The sequence below is a fragment of the Curcuma longa genome, unplaced genomic scaffold, assembly GCF_044706935.1.
Source record: "Curcuma longa cultivar G26 ecotype Majalengka, Jawa Barat unplaced genomic scaffold, ITB_CL_G26_1.1 utg2646_np1212_2152390_RagTag, whole genome shotgun sequence".
Taxonomy (NCBI): domain Eukaryota; kingdom Viridiplantae; phylum Streptophyta; class Magnoliopsida; order Zingiberales; family Zingiberaceae; genus Curcuma; species Curcuma longa.
Genome location: NW_027435599.1, coordinates 1,313,293 through 1,329,912, shown reverse-complemented (window position 1 = coordinate 1,329,912; position 16,620 = coordinate 1,313,293). Strand labels below are relative to the sequence as shown.

The following is a 16,620-nucleotide window of genomic DNA, read 5'->3' as shown; positions in this document are numbered from 1 at the left end:
TACTTCTGCTAGTTAGATGTTTGACTATCAAAAACTTAAGTATGATATTACGAGGATACTCGATATATAAGTTATATTCATTGTGTCAAGTAAGGAATATGTATATCATCAAATATACTTCTTCCATTCCAAAGCCAAATTAAGAATCTTAAAACAAGATGAAATCTTGAGCCAAGTAATCCCATTTTGTCTTCTCAAAGAATTAAAGCACTTAAAACATCGAAATTGTTCTTCCTTTTCTTCACAACAAAGCATAACTCAACCTCCTACTTATGTGCATTTGGATGGCCAATTCAATCGATTAGAGAAGTGTAGCTATAGTTCAACTCTTGGTTGAACCCGGTTTGATTTGGGTCTGAACCGGGTTCGGAAGCATTTCCTTCCTGGTCTTTCTTATGGATCAAAATGACACGTGTAAGGTGCTCATCCAAGACGGCGGCGGCGAGGGGCGGCGCTCCGACGACGACGATGACGACGAGGAAGATGGGTGCGCCGACGGCCAACTCATCTACATCCTCAACCTCATCCTCAGCGGCACGGCGCGCCTCAACGTGCTCCTCCCCACCGCCACCATCCTCGCCTTCGCCATCTTCGCGCCGCTGCTCAGCAACGACGGCCGCTGCGACGGGCTCAACCGCGCCCTCACCTCCCTCTTCCTCGCCGCCTGCGCCGCCTCCTGCGTCTTCTTCACCTTCACCGACAGCTTCCGGTCGCCGTCGGGGCGGCTCTACTACGGCGTGGCGACCCCGCGCGGCATCTGGCCGTTCAACGCGCGCCGCCGCGGCAAGGCCGGCCCGCCGCCTGACCCCGCGGCGTACCGCCTCAGCTGGTCCGACCTGTTCCACGCCGCGCTGTCGCTGGCGGCCTTCATGGCCTTCGCGGGGCTCCACCGCGACGTGATGGAGTGCTACGGCGTGAGGCTGCCGAGGAAGGTGACGAACGCGGCGCCGCTGGCCGTCGGATTCGCCGTCAGCGTCGCCTTCGTTGTGTTCCCGTCGAGGAGGAGGGGCATCGGGTACCCGTTTCTGTTGCAGAGGGACGCAGTCTTCTTCAAGTGATTAATTAGGGGCTAATTAATTATATTGATTAAGCTTAATTAAGACACCACATAATTACTCAATTATGTGTTTATTTTCACCACTCTATGGATAAAGTTTGAATATTGAGATCGTCTAGGGACATGAACAAATGTTTCACTAATTCAAAGACTAAGTTTAATAAATCTTATATATAATCAAACAAACATAAATAAATTTTTACCGAATCAAATATCAAGTTAGCTCATATTTGATTTATTTACTGCCCTAAGGAGGCGAGATAGAGTCAAATTTCCATCTCGTGTAGGAGTGTGGTAGGGCAAAGCGGCCGGTTAAATCTCGACGAAGTCGAGACAATTTCTTCCCTCCTCCATCATGATCAACTGTAGTTTCTCGATTTACATCCTCATAGATGATTATAAATTGCCACTTTTACTAGAGTGGTAGGGCAAAATGAATTATGGGAAAAATTTCTCTTCCTTATAAGGCCTTGCATACCTTTTCACACAGTTCGAGTTTAGAGTGGACCACTAAAATATATAAGATAATCTATAAAATATATACATTATAAATTATATTATCATTCCTAGTAGGTATAATAGCTAACAGAATGAATGATTAACGAGAACGATTTTTCATTATTTTTGTTTTCGGTATTTGTGTGAACATGATCACTATTTGTGCGAACCCTAACCCTAATCTATAGTTTTGTCGATTTAGTTCAATGATATGGTCCCTCTTAGTCATCAATGAAGGATTGGCTTTTTGCTCCATCGGTCAAGAGTTATATTGACGTATAACTTGCATAATTGACTAATTGATGCCACAAGAGACGAGAATCTATCTATCACCAAATACATTCAAGATCGTCCAAATATTCCAATAAGTTTGGCCAAGAATTTAGAGTCAATTTAATGTGTTTAGATGGATTCATATTGTAGTATACTTACCTTGTAATGTAGAATATCATTTATCGAGTCCCCGGGATAATGATGTCGCGGTAGAACATTCAAGTTGTCACCCAAGCACATGCTAACACAAACACAAATTGCATGTCGGAAAATGTAGGCAGGGCAGGGTATTAGTAAACAAAATGTCAAATTTCTTCGCGGGTGGAAGTTGAATCGAACGTGAGCTTCACGGAGAGCTCCTTTGCACCTATATGATCTTGATTGTTGCCGATAGCGCTCTTGTTGATTTAACTATCGACGATCAAGATACCGTTTGCAGTGAATGGACGGCTGCGAAGGGGTGTCCAATTGAGTGTCTTGGAATAGGGTGCCAGTTCTTTATCAATTGGAGTCCACTGTCATAAATTTAATCTCTAACTATATTGTTTTCCTTTAAAAAGAAAATGGAGTGTTTTCTTCAAATTGCTCTCTCCAAGGAAACACAAGGTTTGGAGAGAGAGAGAGAGAGAGAGAGAGAGATGGAAGAGTTCAGCTTCCCCGCAGTTGCCGATGAGGGAGACCAGCGGCGACACCATTTCTCGGACCTCTGGTTCCACTCTCCCCAAGTCGGGAGCAGAATTGGGTTGTCGCCTCCTTCACCGGCCGCCCTGAGCGAGGAGGAGAGGATGGACATGCTCTGGGAGGATCTCAACGAGGACGACGACCGAGGGGATGATGAGAAGAGCAGAGGGAGGACGAGGAGGAGGTCGGTGGGCATGCACACGCTGGACGGCGACAAGGAGCAGGCTGCCACCAGCCGCTCGCTGCCGACGATGGTGGCGGCAGCAGGGGACGGCAGGCAGCAGCTGAGGGGGAAGCAGGGGCTGGTGGCGATGCTGACCATGTGGAAGAAGTTGTTTCTTGCCAAGGCGAGGAAATCCAAAGGATCCGCCAAAGTAAACCAACGGGTATAAATTCAATATGATAATTAACTTGTTACACTAGTGAAATAATTAAAGATTAAGGTTTCACTAATCACCACAAACTGAGTGAACAGCTGAAATACACACTATAAAGTGTAAGCTAGTAATCTAATAGTTGTTCTTTTGCTTGTGAACTTTGGTGAAATAATCGTTTTAATAATTAATTTAAAATAGAGGTTTATTAATCCATTTCATACTCCTATTGTATTTTTATTTTATTTTATTATAGAAATAGTTGTTTCATTCTTCCTGCAGTCTATGTGTCAATCCTATTTGTAGAGTCAAACACACGTAGATATGAGCATTTAGTCAGCTAGTTTGCAATATTCGAGGTCAATAATGTAAACATGTTTACAAGCTATTGCTAGGCAATTGACAAGAAGAAGCTTCTATAACTTAAGTTTATGAAAGCCAACTAAACGTACAGGCTGTATGAGGTTTCAAGAATTGGAAGGGAAAAATTATGTTACATTGGACTTTACCTGTGAATCGAGACGGGAATGGGACCCTGTAATGTTCTTGGCTCGTTTACAAGTCTCCATGAGGTCGGTTAATGACGGTAGAGGTCGGGGGACTGGAACATTCATTGATCTGTATAGTTTTCTCAGGTTTGAGCTCATGGTAGAAGATGCTGCAGTAGGTGGCACGTCGGATGCAGTACCCAACCGATCGTTCAGTTTGTGGAAATTCGGTCCGCCCTTCGATGGTTCAGGGTTGTTTAAGTTATTGGAAAATCGAATAGATGAATCGGCACCTTTGCTCCCAGGTAATGTTGATCCAGGATCAGTGATCTTGTCCAGGAAAAAAGATGACTCTGTTGAAGGTGCAAACTCACAGTCAGGGCAAGCTGAATCATGGTCTCTGGGTGTCGGAGGAGCATCGTCTCCGAAGTTGACCGTGTTTGGATCATTGAGACCAAGCCTTGCTCTCCCGAATAATGTGAAAGACTCTGATCTGAGTGGAGGAATTTCCAGTTCCAGCTCGAACTGCTTTGAAGATGAAGTTTCCCTATGCAAAATGCGTATCTGTGAGGTGTTTAGCATTTCAGGAACGGAAGTAGACGTCTCGCCGTTCTTGAGAATCTCTAAAACTGGAGGAGTTTGCATAGGGGACCTAGCACCGGAGCCTCTGAATAACTTCCACAGTGGATCATCTGAAGTGATATTAGTCTTGTAGCAGTTGTTCTTGACGTAATCCAGATCCATGGCTCGTTGAGGAGGTGTGGTAGAGATCACCCACTTGGGGCGGAGGAAGTGCAGAGCCCACTCTAATTCTTCTCGGGACGAATGCATGGAGTGGCAGACGTGCCAAATTCCCAACTCATCCCTTTGGGACTCGGCTGGACACACTTTCTTCCTTGATTTGTTGAGGGTGGGATTGGTGGCGTACCACTGCACGGATGGACGAATGAAAAGAGGTTCGGGTTGGAGATTAGCACGGGCCTCTGCAAGTTCCGCGCTCGCTTTGTCATTTAGTTCGGAGAATCCAATTACCTACGAACACAATTCAAGATTCACCAACAAGTCATAAGGCAACAATAAATTATACATAGCAAACAGAAAGTTAACGCCTGGTTAAAACTTGACCAAGATCTACTTTCATTTAAGCAACTAATGTTATGAATACCTATCAAAATATTGAATTGTCACCTGAAAGCGAGAAGAGGCATCATCGGAGAGAATTTGAGGTGCGACAAGGAGAAGAACCTGGAGCAAATCAGGATATTTTGTCTTGTCTACAAAAATAAGAGATCCGAAAGTTTTGGATACTTCAACTAGAATTTCTTCCCGCCCAAGATTACCACATGAAAAGTATACAATTGGTGCATTAGGATGTTTCCATATGCAACTTATCACCTGCAAAATATCAGGTGGCTGCAAATTGTCAATTATTGTGTATTTATACACTGGACGGTACAATAGAAAAAGAAAAAAAATACAAAACCTGTTGGATGGATGATTCTTTGTTTGGCATTTTAAGATGACATTTACTGAAAGTACAATCCAGAAATAGGTAATCGAGAGAAGAAATAGACTCTCTCCCTTTCTTCGATATATATTTCATTGGTAAATTTTGCAAACAATCGGGAGTAAGCCTACAATCACCGGTGTGCAATATATTACCAAATCCACCTTCAAATAGAAACATGACCGCTCCTATTAACATCACATATCAAGCAACAAGTCAGACATAGATCCTCAATTAGGATTCTGTTGAGTTACCAAGGCTCGTATTATCTCAGAGTATCCTGAAATAACTCTTATTAGAAACTCGACATGTACACACAAACAAGGGTAGACAGTAGAGAGCTATAAACTCTAGCATATATCAAACTCTGCAGGTGGTAAAGAAATATATATAAATCCTACAGAGATTGATCATGTGGAATATACAGCCAAGAACATGAACCCCAAGAGGCAAGAAGTACTCCACATGCTGGTGCTTCTCTTAGAACTTGTTCTAGAGAAACCCCGAAATACCATCCTATGCTGACCTTACTATATTAGTAGGAATATATTGACTCCGAATTTGATACCTTCTATAGGCAAATCATAGTAAATAGCATTGAAAATAAACTATTTCAATTTTTTATATTCTCAAAATGAGGACAACTTAAATAGATATGAAGCAGGTAAGACAAAAATGTTATAAGCATGATAAAGTTTAAAGCATATGATAAGTTCCATGATAATGTGGGAACTAAGAAAATAAACAGAGAAGTAATTTTAGATGCATAAAAGATACAATCTGAAGTTTCTTGTTGATGATAATGCAATTAAGGGAAAATGGGGGGAAAATTGGCAAACTATTTGGCAAACATTCCACAGAAAATTTTGATTTGAAAGATTGATAATTATGGTTAGTTTCGGAATCATAGATTTGTTCATCATATTAAATTTAATAAGATTTTGAAGAAAAAAAATTTAAAGAAATTGAAGGTGGGTAAAAACATAGGTCCAAATGATTTTCTATCAAAGTTTGGAAGAATCTAGATTTTAGATTATCTTTAATAAAGACTTCTCAACTCAAGGGCAAACACCATCATGATAACGTGATATTCCAAATATTGAACTTGATGTTCACACGAAAGAGAACTCAACAATGTGAAATGTGTATAATAAGAGATAATCTTGTATTAGGAACTTAGGACCACAATTGTCAATTTAAAACTCCTGTGCAAAAGGTTACAAGGTTGAGACAAAGTAATAAACCATTTACGTTTTTCATACACATTAGATCTCATATTATCATATGCCTTGGGAATATGGCACTACATAATTTATCAGGAAGAACTGAATACTCAGATGCCAAACAATGCCTATCATGTAGAAGAATTGCTGATAAACTAACAAAGTTTTTCCAAATGTAATGAGTTCTTTCCATTCCTAAGAAACTAAATTTTGGAAACTGGGTAAGCTGCTTAGTTTCATAAAATTGTTAATAGTATATTGTAGCATAATTTTAAGATCTAGGCCATAATATCTCATGCTATTCCAGATTTAAAAATGAGGATAGATCAAGGATTAATCATGTGAACCATAAAAAGGTCTTACTTGCTCCACAGAGTTTATAGATTTTACCAAAATATGACCTTAATTCTCCATCCTCTTGATATACCTTTTCATTCAAACAACGTACTCACCATTCCCAAAAAACATACTGTTTTACAAGAACCAATCCTCAACGGGCGCCATCAACAACTATTCACAAATGTCATCATTTTTGTTTGTTCGACCATAAGACAAGAGTGATCATGATTGAAGCGAAGCCAATGACTTCAAGATGTTGATAATTCTAAAGAAACCAGATTCAGTACAGTCTGGAAAACATGAGCCTTATTCCTATCCATTTCCAGTCCTAGATGATGACGCACAGTTAACAATTTTACAGAATGCCAATGTCCAGAACGAATTTAGGATTCAATTTTCTCGACAGAAATCAGTTCAATCAAACACAAAGAACCAAGCAAGCCGACTTAAATCCAGCATAGTACCAAGGGCCTCAAAGTCAACCAATGAAGCGTACCTGGGCAGTGATTGGCATCGATCGCCGTGACTGAGAACGATCCGTCAGGATCATCAACCGCTACCGACTCACCGACCTCAATTTCCACAAACAGCGAATCGTCGAGCTATGAAATGCATAAGCAATCAGAAAACCCCACGAATCATTAATCCTACACCAATTGCAAAGATAAAACAAAACAAAACCCGCCCGCAGCGCAGGGATCTCAAGATCAAATCGAGAAGAGACAAAGGGAGGAAGACCTGAGGGAAGTAGCAGAGGGCAAGGGCCTTGGTAAGGCGGGTAGCGTAGACGGGTCGGGAGGAGTGGGCGACGATGCCGGCGAGGTGATCCTTGTGCGCGTGGGTGAGGAAGTGGTGGCGCTTCCGGAGGGACGCCGGCGTCCATGTGTCGACGGAGAAGGGAAGCCCCTTCGGCATCTCGATCGGCATCGCTTCCCCCCGGCTACGGACTTAACCCTAGTCTTTGAATTCGGTGTCAATCGACCGCAAACCTGGCGACTCCAGCTATTTATAGAGAGAAAGAGGGGGTTCTGCTTCCGGCGGAAGGAACAAAATTTGATTTTATTATCATTATTTTTTTAATCGGCGATTTTTCTTTTTCCCTCGCCATTTGGTTCGAGAGTCCACACCTCACGTGACAAAGAAGCAAGTGAAAATATTCCCATTTCAATTCAAAGATTAGACAAAATATGAAGGATGCAAATGACAATTTCACACCTTAAATCCACTCCACTCCCTCCATGACAATGTTACATTCTACTTGTTCTTTATTAATGGTTCTTCAACTAATGCAAAAAACTCCTCTAAAACTTATTATTATTATTATATTACCACCTCCCTGTCAAAGATCCAGCTGAACTTAACACTCTTCGCCTCCGCCGCCTTGGCCCGCCCCTCAGCCCTCTCCTGCAGACGCATCATCCTCGCCGGAAGCCCGCAGACGAAGTCCCTGGCCCGGCGACCCTCGCCGCTGAGCCCCGCCTCCAGCTTCTCCAGCCCCCACCGCTCCACCAGGAACTCCACGATCGAGGCGTAGTCCGCGGCGGTGTAGACGCCCAGCCGCTGCGCCACCGCGGAGTAGTGATCGAACAGGAGCGGGTCGCGGCCGTCGACCATCAGGTGCGCCGGCATCGTGATCTTCTTCCGCATCATGTCGGCGATCGCCAGCATCGCGCCGTCCGGGTCCAGCTCCAGCAGCTTCTCGATGATCCGGACGTAGCCGGTCTCGTGCCGCTTCTCGTCCGCCGCGATCGTGCCGCAGACGCGCGCCAGCACGCCGTCGCCGCGGTCCTTGGCGAGCCGCGCCGTATTCCCATGGGAGATGAAGGTGGCGCGCTCCTGGAAGGAGGTGTAGGTGAAGCCCAGGTACGGGTTGTTCTCTGTCCCTGGATCCTGCGAGCCCATCAATCAAACCCTAATCAAACCTTAGCAACGCCCAAAACATGTTTGATCTTATTACCCATCGTTAAAAAACCCCTGCATTGGGCAACCCTAGCAACGCCCATAACGTGTTCGATCTTATTCCCCACCGGAAAAACCTTAAGAATATTTGATAGGGTGTGGATTGGGAGTACCATTCCGGATCCGATGAGGTACTGGACGGTCTTCTCGAGCATGCGCATGTCGATCCGGCCGGAGAGGTACAGGTACTTGCCGAGGAGGTCGCCGTGGCGGTTCTCCTCAGCGGTCCACATGCGCGTCCACACCGCCCAGGGGCTGTCGCTGGCCCCCGTCTCGTCCCGCACCCCGTCCAGCGTGTTGATCATCGTCTGGTACGTCGGCAGCGCCTCCTCCGTGATCATGTCCCCCACCAGCACCACGAAGTAGTCGTCCGGCAGCTCCGCCGCGCGCGCCCGCAGCTCCCGCACCTCCGCCTCGAACTCCTCCGTCGGCCGCGACGAGTCCGGCAGGAAGTCCGTCGGCTGCCAGCACTTCTCCACCGGCTTCAGCAGCGGCAACAGCTCCCGCTCCGCCCACGACTCCAGCGACCTGAACACCTCCACCTTCTCCGGCGGCATCGAGTGCTGCGCGGCCTTCCTCCGAAGCGAGGATGGCGCCGCCGCGATCGCGGACACCCGCAGGCAGTGCTTCTTCTTCTTCTGCGGGAGAGCAAGAACACAGTGGCCGTGGCCGATGGAGTGTAGCAGGCCCTCCATTGCTGCGTCGTTGGAGGAAGGAATTAGAGCGATCGGATTGGAAGAAAGTGAGCTTGTTCGGTTGCGATTTATACAGAGGTCGAGTGAATACCGCCAGTTTGCCGGTGCATGCAAGCCAAGTCATTTGCCCGGCGACGGGGAGAGAAGATGGCAAAACAGTGGGTGCAGCGGTTTTCCAGTGGCCGGTGGGAAATTGGCATTCTGTGGGTAGGTGGGAAAGTGGAATCGAAGGCTGAGAATAGCATCGTTGGTATCGACGGTTAATTTAGGGTATGGACACTGCTTTATTAAAGACTAGAAAGAGACTAAGCCCCCGGGCATAGGTGAGTTGGTTAAGATGTAGTAGACTTGTAGAAGAGGATAAAGGTTCGAATCCTGACGAAATCAGGCAATACCCTCCTACGTTGTGACTAATTATAGTTTCTCAATTTACCTCCTCACAGATGGTCGTGAAGTCGATTGTGTGGGGCCGCTAAGGTGGCGGAATTCAAAAGAAATAGACGAATTTTGACGAAGTCAGGCAATTTGCGTGATTAATTGTAATTTCTCGATTTACTTCTTCATAAATGGTCGTGAGACTCTCCACTTTTTTGCAGAAGAAAAAGACTAACGTAACACTACAGCAACAACAACAACAACAACAAAAAAACACGAAAACGAGTAACGTAACACATTGACTTTACCAAACCAACCGAACTTGGAGGAAGACGATTGTTCATTTATAGTAGGGTCAAAAATCAAATGACGTTTCTTTTTATGAGAATCGTGAAAGGCGTTTTTTTTTAATTTATCATCAAAGTGTTCTGCCCCGTCTTTGTACATTCATTTTTTTTAAATTATCTTTATTTTCATCTCTATTCTAATATAACAGTAATAAACGATTATAAGATTCTAATCAATTTTAATAAATTATATTATATCAACTCTTTTTATTTCTTATCAATATTAATTAATATTTTGATTTTGATTAAGATTAATAATATAGTATTATAACAATTTTAATTTATAATTTTTATAATATAGACGTCCCATCTTAAATATTAGTCAATCAATTAATATAATATTGTAGCATCTATAATATATCGTAGCTGTACAGTGGTAACAATTATAGAATTATAATTATAAAAATATTTACTAACTATGAAATTATAATTACGTAGTTTCTATGCAGTTAATGGAGAATATGAGAATGTTGCTAAAATCTAAGAAATTGCATAGTCTCCATGTAGTTTTTCTCTCTTTATAGAGGAGTTTTAAGAGACGTATCTTTTGGAGAAAAGATCCTCTCCGTTAAAAGGTGTTGTAATAACCACGATACCTCTTCAATTGTTATGTCATTTCACATCTCTTCTGTAAAAAAGATAGAATCCGCCATCTTAACGGTCCCACGATCAGTTGTGAGGAGGTAAATCGAGAAACTGTAGGTGGTCACGATGCAGGAGGGTATTGCCTGACTTCGTTAGGATTCGAACCCTTGTCCTCTTTCATTTCACATCTCAAAACATAGCACAGATGTGGACACATGATATTTCTGATGTAATAGTTATGAATCAAATCTTGTGGGAATTTATAATTTGTTATTCACCTCGCTATGCGTCTCTTGTCTATGTACATGAATTTACCTTCCTCCATATATGTGGGATTAATTCTAGGGCAGCCGTTGAGATGTTGAATCCATCTTTTTTGTTATGTCCTTTCGCTCGTCGTATCCCTTCGCTTGTCATGTTCCCTCATATGTCGGGAGTTTGAGAAATTAGAAAGTTAAGAAATTGACGACTCAAATGTTTGGAGACGGATAACATGACTCTTGTATTGATCGGGTCAAGAGATCTCCTATATAGATTTCTTTTTAACCAAGATAAGGACTTACGTCGTGGATCTCTTTTCTTACCTTCGCAACAATCCCCTTCCAATATGATTTTCTTGCTTCTATCTTTGACGGTTATCATAACTGCTATAATAATATTAAAAATAATATTAAAAATAAAAATAAATTTAAAAAGTAAAATATACATGCATATGGAATGATAACATTCCAACAAAAAATGAAACGGACGTCGTTTTTAGTTTTGTCGTTTATAGCAGTCAATGTGTTAATAAAATGAGGATTATAGAAAGGAATGTCAATCTTGAAGCCTTTTTAGGATATAATTTAATCTATGTGTTGTTCTACCTTTTTAAACATTTATCGACGTTGTTATAATAATTTTAATTATGAAATGATTTTGATTAAATTTATATAAGTTTGATTAAGTTGATAAAGATTTTTATATATAATTTTTTATTAAGTTAAATTAATTTATGTTTATATATTGATTATTGTATTAATAATTACGTAATTGGTATAATAAAATTGAAATAGGGATATTTTTATGAAGGAATCATTCTGTTGACTGTTCTAATCATGAAGGATGTTTTTTGGTTTTACTCTTAAATCTCACTCACGTGGAAGTTGAAATTGTCTCTCTTATTTATTTTATAGGATTATTATTGATAAAATTTATATATAAATATTTTTTTTAAAAAAAATAAACGAGTGGTTTGTTTAAAGAAAGTCAAAGTCAAATTTCAAGTTGACTTTTTATTTAAGATTTTGTTTAAAAAGTGTGAATACTTTTCATCAATAAAAAAAAATTCAAATCTAAATATTTAAAAAAATTAATGCATTAGAAATGAAATATTGTGAATATAATAAAATTAAAAGAGAGTTAAAAATTTAGTTGATTATTTTTAAAATTAAAATTTTAGTTGGCTCTCCTGGGAATTTTAAATTGAAGGTGTATTTCTTTGAAAAATAAAATAAAATTGAATAGTAATCAATCTATGTAATTATTAGTAGGATTGAATCGGTTAAAAATTAAACTGACTTCAATAGATTAAATCGAAATCTTACAGTTAAAATTTTTTTGTATTTGGAAGTCAAAAGTCAAGAACAATAATCGATTGATAATAATATATTAGTCGATTATTATTAGACAATATAGGATATAGTCTTCAATTTGATTTGTGTCCGTCGAATTAGTTCGTCTTGTCAAATAATTTAGACGAGTTAGATTAAAATTTTATTAATCTATTTTAAAATGGATTCAGATGAGTTGATCCACCTAAGCTGATAATCAGTGTGGATTGACCTACATAGCAGGTTCAGGTTGGTCTGTGCATTGAAAAATTTATTTATTTTAAATTTTAAAATTAAAATAAAAAATTCAATGAAGTTCAATTTGATCCATTTAAATTATAATTCAAATTTAAAAATTTCAACTTAATCAATTTAAATTGTAATTCAAACTCGTTTTTAACTTTTTTATTTTTTAATTCGTAACTCGTTTTGAGGTTGGTTGGATTGGAGATTTCTCAATCTGTCAAGTTGATGGGTTGGTCCATCTTGTCCCGTCATTTAATGGATTTTTAATCGATTAACCTATCCTATCATGAATTAGTCCGTTTGACCGCTCTAGTCTATGACGTGGATTAGGAATATTCCTAAGTTGGAAGTTGGCTACTTCGGTTTAATCAAAATTTGAATTTGAAAAAATCAAATCAAATAAATCAAAATAATCATTTTTTTTAAAAAATAAAATTTTAAATTAACCGAACTTTCGAATTAATAATTATATAAAAAAAATGATTCGGTATCATTCCATTCCATCAGTTGACTTTTGACTTCTCAAATTTGGTCAGGATCAAAATCGAGTCCGACCGAAATCAAAACCCAACTTGTCGGATCTTAAAAAAAGAGTGAAAAATAACACCAAATTAACCGAAAAATTAGGCTGTCTGAGAAAAAAAAAACGAACTTCGCTATTCGTTGCTTCTCTGTATTAATTTGGTCAGTTAGGGATGGCAACAAGATGCGATCTTGATCGCCATCCGCATCGAGCAGACGCCGCTGCCAGCGTCCAAATCGGTCGATCGTTTCTATATTCTTCCATGATTTCGTGCCTGTCTTTGTTGTTTGTTAGTTGTCGGGGTTGTTTCAATCAATCCATTAAATTCCTGTCTCCCCCTATCTCCTCTCCCATCCCTTTCTCTCCTCCTCTGCTTTAAGAGATTTCCCGTTCCGAAGGCTGAATCCCGTCGCCAAGCATTCGATTCCATCAGGTTGGCGCCATCCCTTTTCTGTTTTTAGTTTTGGTTTTGTTTATCGAATCGGATCGGATCGTTGTTTTTTTTTCCTTTGATTTCTAGACAGATTCTGATATTTTGATCTGAAGAAAGCAGATTTGGTAACGACAAGGGCGTGATTTTGCTGCTAGTTGTATCCATTGTTTGAGTTTAATGCCTTTCATGATATGAACGCTGCTACATCTGAATCGTTGATGGCAGATTAGGGTTTGGAGATGACGAATCCACAGCTTCCTCCAAAATGCCCCTTTCCGGCCTCTTTCGCCGGTAGCAGCTCCAGCAATTGCATAGGTCCTAAGGGGAATTCCATTGCCAGGGACGGCGTGAGGTTCCACCAGCGCACTGCATCCGAGAGCTTTCTTCTCGAGGAGCAGCCTTCTTGGCTTGATGACCTCCTTAGAGAACCCGAGATGCCTGTCGGGCGAAGAGATCATCGGCGATCGTCTAGCGACTCTTTCGTATTCCTCGACTCATCTGATTCCTCATGGAATGGATTCGGCTCCAATGCAGTGGCTTACTGGGGACCTCAGGAATTTGATTACCTCAAACAGATTCAGCATGCACCTCACTATTTGGATGAAAATTCATATCGAGGCGCACAAATAGAAGGCGCGGAGTCTAGCAACAACATGGTTAACTATCCAAGCAGCAATCTTCCATCAGCCAAGGACAAACTTGTGCCTTCATCTTCGGTTGCTGTGACAAAGAAGCAAGATGATTTGTCATCTTTTGTCATGGACAGCCAAGTTCTAGAGGCTTGTGGTAAAGAAAAACCGGTAGGCTCTTTCGATCGGAGGGAAGGTGCTGAGGCTAAGCACTATCAATCTGAGATGGAAGCTAAGCGCGCTAAACAGTGAGTCATGATCATTCATCTTTCCTTAGTTTCATAAGTCTATTTAGCCAACATACATTTGACTTGTGCCTTGCATCAATTTTGCCTTGCTGTGAATGACTTATCATCGGTCATAACTATTTATACTTTTGTAGTTTATCTAGGTTTGATCTTTATTTGAGACTTGCCATTTCTGTTGTTACCTGTTGCTCGAATAATATTTCGGGGCCAACCCAACAAATGATTACCATATTGGTTAAGTCTCACAAAAGAAAATATGTCAATGATTAGCCCAAACATGAGGAAACTTTGAGACTTCTCACCAGTTCATTTGTTGACTTGTAACTCTTAATGCTTAATAACTAACTGACGGTTCTCGTCTTCACCGTCAACTGTATCTAATGCTAACGGGCTGGAAGAATATACAAACAATGATCTCATTTGCTACTGCTGGAAGCCATGGATGGTTAATCATGTTCATTGGAAGCATAGAAATCAATTGACTGATCTAATAATTTTGCCAATGCAGTCTCAGTTGTTCTTATTTAACTTATTGTTTTTTTTAATGCTATCTTAGGCAATTTGCTCAAAGATCCCGAATGCGCAAGCTCCAGTACATTGCTGAACTGGAGAGAAGTGTTCAAATGCTGCAGGTAAGCGATTGTTCTTCATTTTTCTCAGAAGAAAGTGATGAATTCTGTGCTTCTCATTTTTCTCATCGTACATCCTGTATTACAGGCAGAAAGTTTGGAATTGTCATCACAGCTTCAGTTTTTAGATCAGCAGAACCATATGTTGAGCTTGGAGAACAAAACACTGCTGCAACAACTGGATTGTCTTTCGCACGAGCATCTCTTGAAATGTCGTAAGTATCTAAGTTTAAGATAATGAAAACATTCTCGTTCACACTTGTTCTTAAGGTATTTGTTGGGTTAGATACCTCTGTTGTTGTAAGAACTTGTATTGTTAGATCTGAGCTGAGTATTTTTCCTCAATTAAGCCCATTCTGGGTCTCCAGATTGTTTGCCCGACCCAAAACTATCGATCGGCTGAATTATAAGGTTCAGTATAATGCTTTGGATATTTAGACTATCAAAGTTGGCCTCGAGCTATCTTCCTTAGTTCTCTTGAGTTACGAGTTTCAGTTATGATCTGATACATGGCTTACTACTACATAACTGCTGTTTCGCACAAGGAAACCACCAGTCCACCATTTGCATATTCTTCTTTACTGTAAATGAAACTTTTACGACATACACGAAAACTAGCATATCCATTAGTTGTATTTTATCTTTTTCTTCTTGACGAAAGAACCAATATTTGACACAATAAACACACTAATGAACTACCCTATGAGTTAGCTTATAAGATCGCGGTTAGGAGTAGTAAAATCGACGCGTGCAAGCTGAAATTTCATTTTATTATCTGATCCTGAAACTTATAGAATCCACTCATATGAGGATGCAAATCAACTCTCTTAGTTTTTCACATATATGCTTGCTTTTAAACGATGCAGTTGAGCACGATATCTTGGGGAAAGAGCTTTCTCGTCTTCGACACATGCATCTTCAACAACAACAACAACAACAACAACAACAACAACAACGACTTCCGACTCATGGACGCAAGAAAAGCATAGACCTCGATTCCCAATTTGCCAATCTGTCCCTGAAAGGAAATGATTCAAACTCAGGTGTAGGTCAGCTCCACATCTGAAGCAAAATGTTTTCAGCAGCTGTTCTTGGATTCAAGATCTTCTTCTACAGATATTCAAAAAGTTGTATCTTACCATGAAGCTAATTTTACCTTTCTGAGGTGTAGGTTTGTTGTATCCACCTCAAAGTCAACCTCAGTCAAATGTATTTGTTGGTGGTTGACTAGTAACATGTGTTAGGTTTTGCAAATGGCTCTATTCTAATGTTGATTGATGTTAAATCTCCCTGTGCTAGTTCATTGCTAAATCTGGTACAAACCTTTTGCCTTATTTAATAAATTAAAATAGAGCAAAAATTAAAAGGATATCCATATTTAGAAAGCACTTTCTGATTGATCTTTACTTTTAGTTAAAATTGTTTTAATTATTATATTTTTTTATATTAGGTAGATAGTTTTAATTAAAATTCTACATTATATTGAAAGTCTAGAGTACTCATATGAAATTCAAATTTTCAATTATAATAATTTTAAAATTACTTTGATAAGATATTTGATTAATCTTAATTATTTATGATGAATATTAATATAATTTTGACTACTAATGAGGGTTAATTATAATAGTTTTAATTAAAATTTTATATTATATTTTAAAATAGAATGATAATGAAATAAAAAGGTGTTATTTGCATTTTTCACCTTGAAAAAATATAGAAAACGTATTTTTAATTAACTTTATTTATTTGGGTATTTTTTCTTTTTTGTAAAATATGCAGGCCGCCTGAAACGACCGGTTAAACCGACATTTGAGTTGACTCGGGTTCAAATCGGCCGCCCTTTTTGACATTTTTGCCCTCCTCTCAACCCAACCGAACCCGCACGGCGTTCACCAGTTCGTGGTGAAGAAGAAAGAAGA

At 40.1% G+C, this 16,620-nt stretch overlaps 4 protein-coding genes across 5 annotated transcripts; 2 read left to right on the top strand and 2 right to left on the bottom strand.

The window, feature by feature from the left end:
• Positions 1–395: 395 nt before the first annotated feature.
• On the top strand, positions 396–1,087 carry LOC141820125 (protein DMP2-like). The gene has a single exon (XM_074707405.1). The coding sequence runs from the start codon at positions 396–398 to the stop codon at positions 1,056–1,058; it is 663 nt and encodes a 220-aa protein (XP_074563506.1). The 3' UTR covers positions 1,059–1,087.
• Positions 1,088–3,224: 2,137 nt separating this feature from the next.
• Positions 3,225–7,382, bottom strand: LOC141819981 (uncharacterized). 2 transcript variants are annotated; one of them, XM_074707251.1, is made up of 5 exons: positions 7,179–7,382; positions 6,937–7,042; positions 4,855–5,066; positions 4,560–4,766; positions 3,225–4,403 (listed from the first exon to the last, which is right to left on the bottom strand). In XM_074707251.1, the coding sequence occupies exons 1-5, from the start codon at positions 7,365–7,367 to the stop codon at positions 3,372–3,374; spliced, it is 1,746 nt and encodes a 581-aa protein (XP_074563352.1). In that variant the 5' UTR covers positions 7,368–7,382; the 3' UTR covers positions 3,225–3,371. The 2 variants fall into 2 exon arrangements, with proteins under 2 accessions (XP_074563352.1, XP_074563353.1); XM_074707252.1 differs by lacking the exon at positions 7,179–7,382 and having other exon boundaries at positions 4,855–5,158; positions 6,937–7,010.
• A 220-nt stretch (positions 7,383–7,602) lies between these two features.
• On the bottom strand, positions 7,603–9,339 carry LOC141819900 (stearoyl-[acyl-carrier-protein] 9-desaturase 1, chloroplastic-like). The gene is given in 4 exon segments (XM_074707157.1): positions 7,603–8,330; positions 8,513–9,115; positions 9,117–9,305; positions 9,307–9,339. Coding segments are annotated over 4 exon segments (1,395 nt in total). The 3' UTR covers positions 7,603–7,760.
• Positions 9,340–12,962: 3,623 nt separating this feature from the next.
• LOC141820035 (uncharacterized protein At4g06598-like) lies at positions 12,963–15,955 on the top strand. Its single transcript, XM_074707316.1, has 5 exons — positions 12,963–13,195; positions 13,421–14,072; positions 14,629–14,704; positions 14,790–14,916; positions 15,568–15,955. The coding sequence occupies exons 2-5, from the start codon at positions 13,435–13,437 to the stop codon at positions 15,765–15,767; spliced, it is 1,041 nt and encodes a 346-aa protein (XP_074563417.1). The 5' UTR covers positions 12,963–13,195; positions 13,421–13,434; the 3' UTR covers positions 15,768–15,955.
• Positions 15,956–16,620: the final 665 nt, after the last annotated feature.

Bases quoted from the DNA above. Each gene is read 5' to 3' on its own strand.
- LOC141820125 (XM_074707405.1), top strand. From the start codon at position 396: ATGGATCAAAATGACACGTGTAAGGTGCTCATCCAAGACGGCGGCGGC.
- LOC141819981 (XM_074707251.1), bottom strand. From the start codon at position 7,367: ATGCCGATCGAGATGCCGAAGGGGCTTCCCTTCTCCGTCGACACATGG. The intron at 5,067-6,936 runs GTACGCTTCATT...TGATGTTAATAG, and splicing joins CGATGCCAATCACTGCCCAG to GAGCGGTCATGTTTCTATTT. The intron at 4,404-4,559 runs GTGACAATTCAA...TTGTGTTCGTAG, and splicing joins ATGCCTCTTCTCGCTTTCAG to GTAATTGGATTCTCCGAACT.
- LOC141820035 (XM_074707316.1), top strand. From the start codon at position 13,435: ATGACGAATCCACAGCTTCCTCCAAAATGCCCCTTTCCGGCCTCTTTC. The intron at 14,073-14,628 runs GTGAGTCATGAT...ATGCTATCTTAG, and splicing joins GAAGCTAAGCGCGCTAAACA to GCAATTTGCTCAAAGATCCC. The intron at 14,705-14,789 runs GTAAGCGATTGT...CCTGTATTACAG, and splicing joins GAAGTGTTCAAATGCTGCAG to GCAGAAAGTTTGGAATTGTC.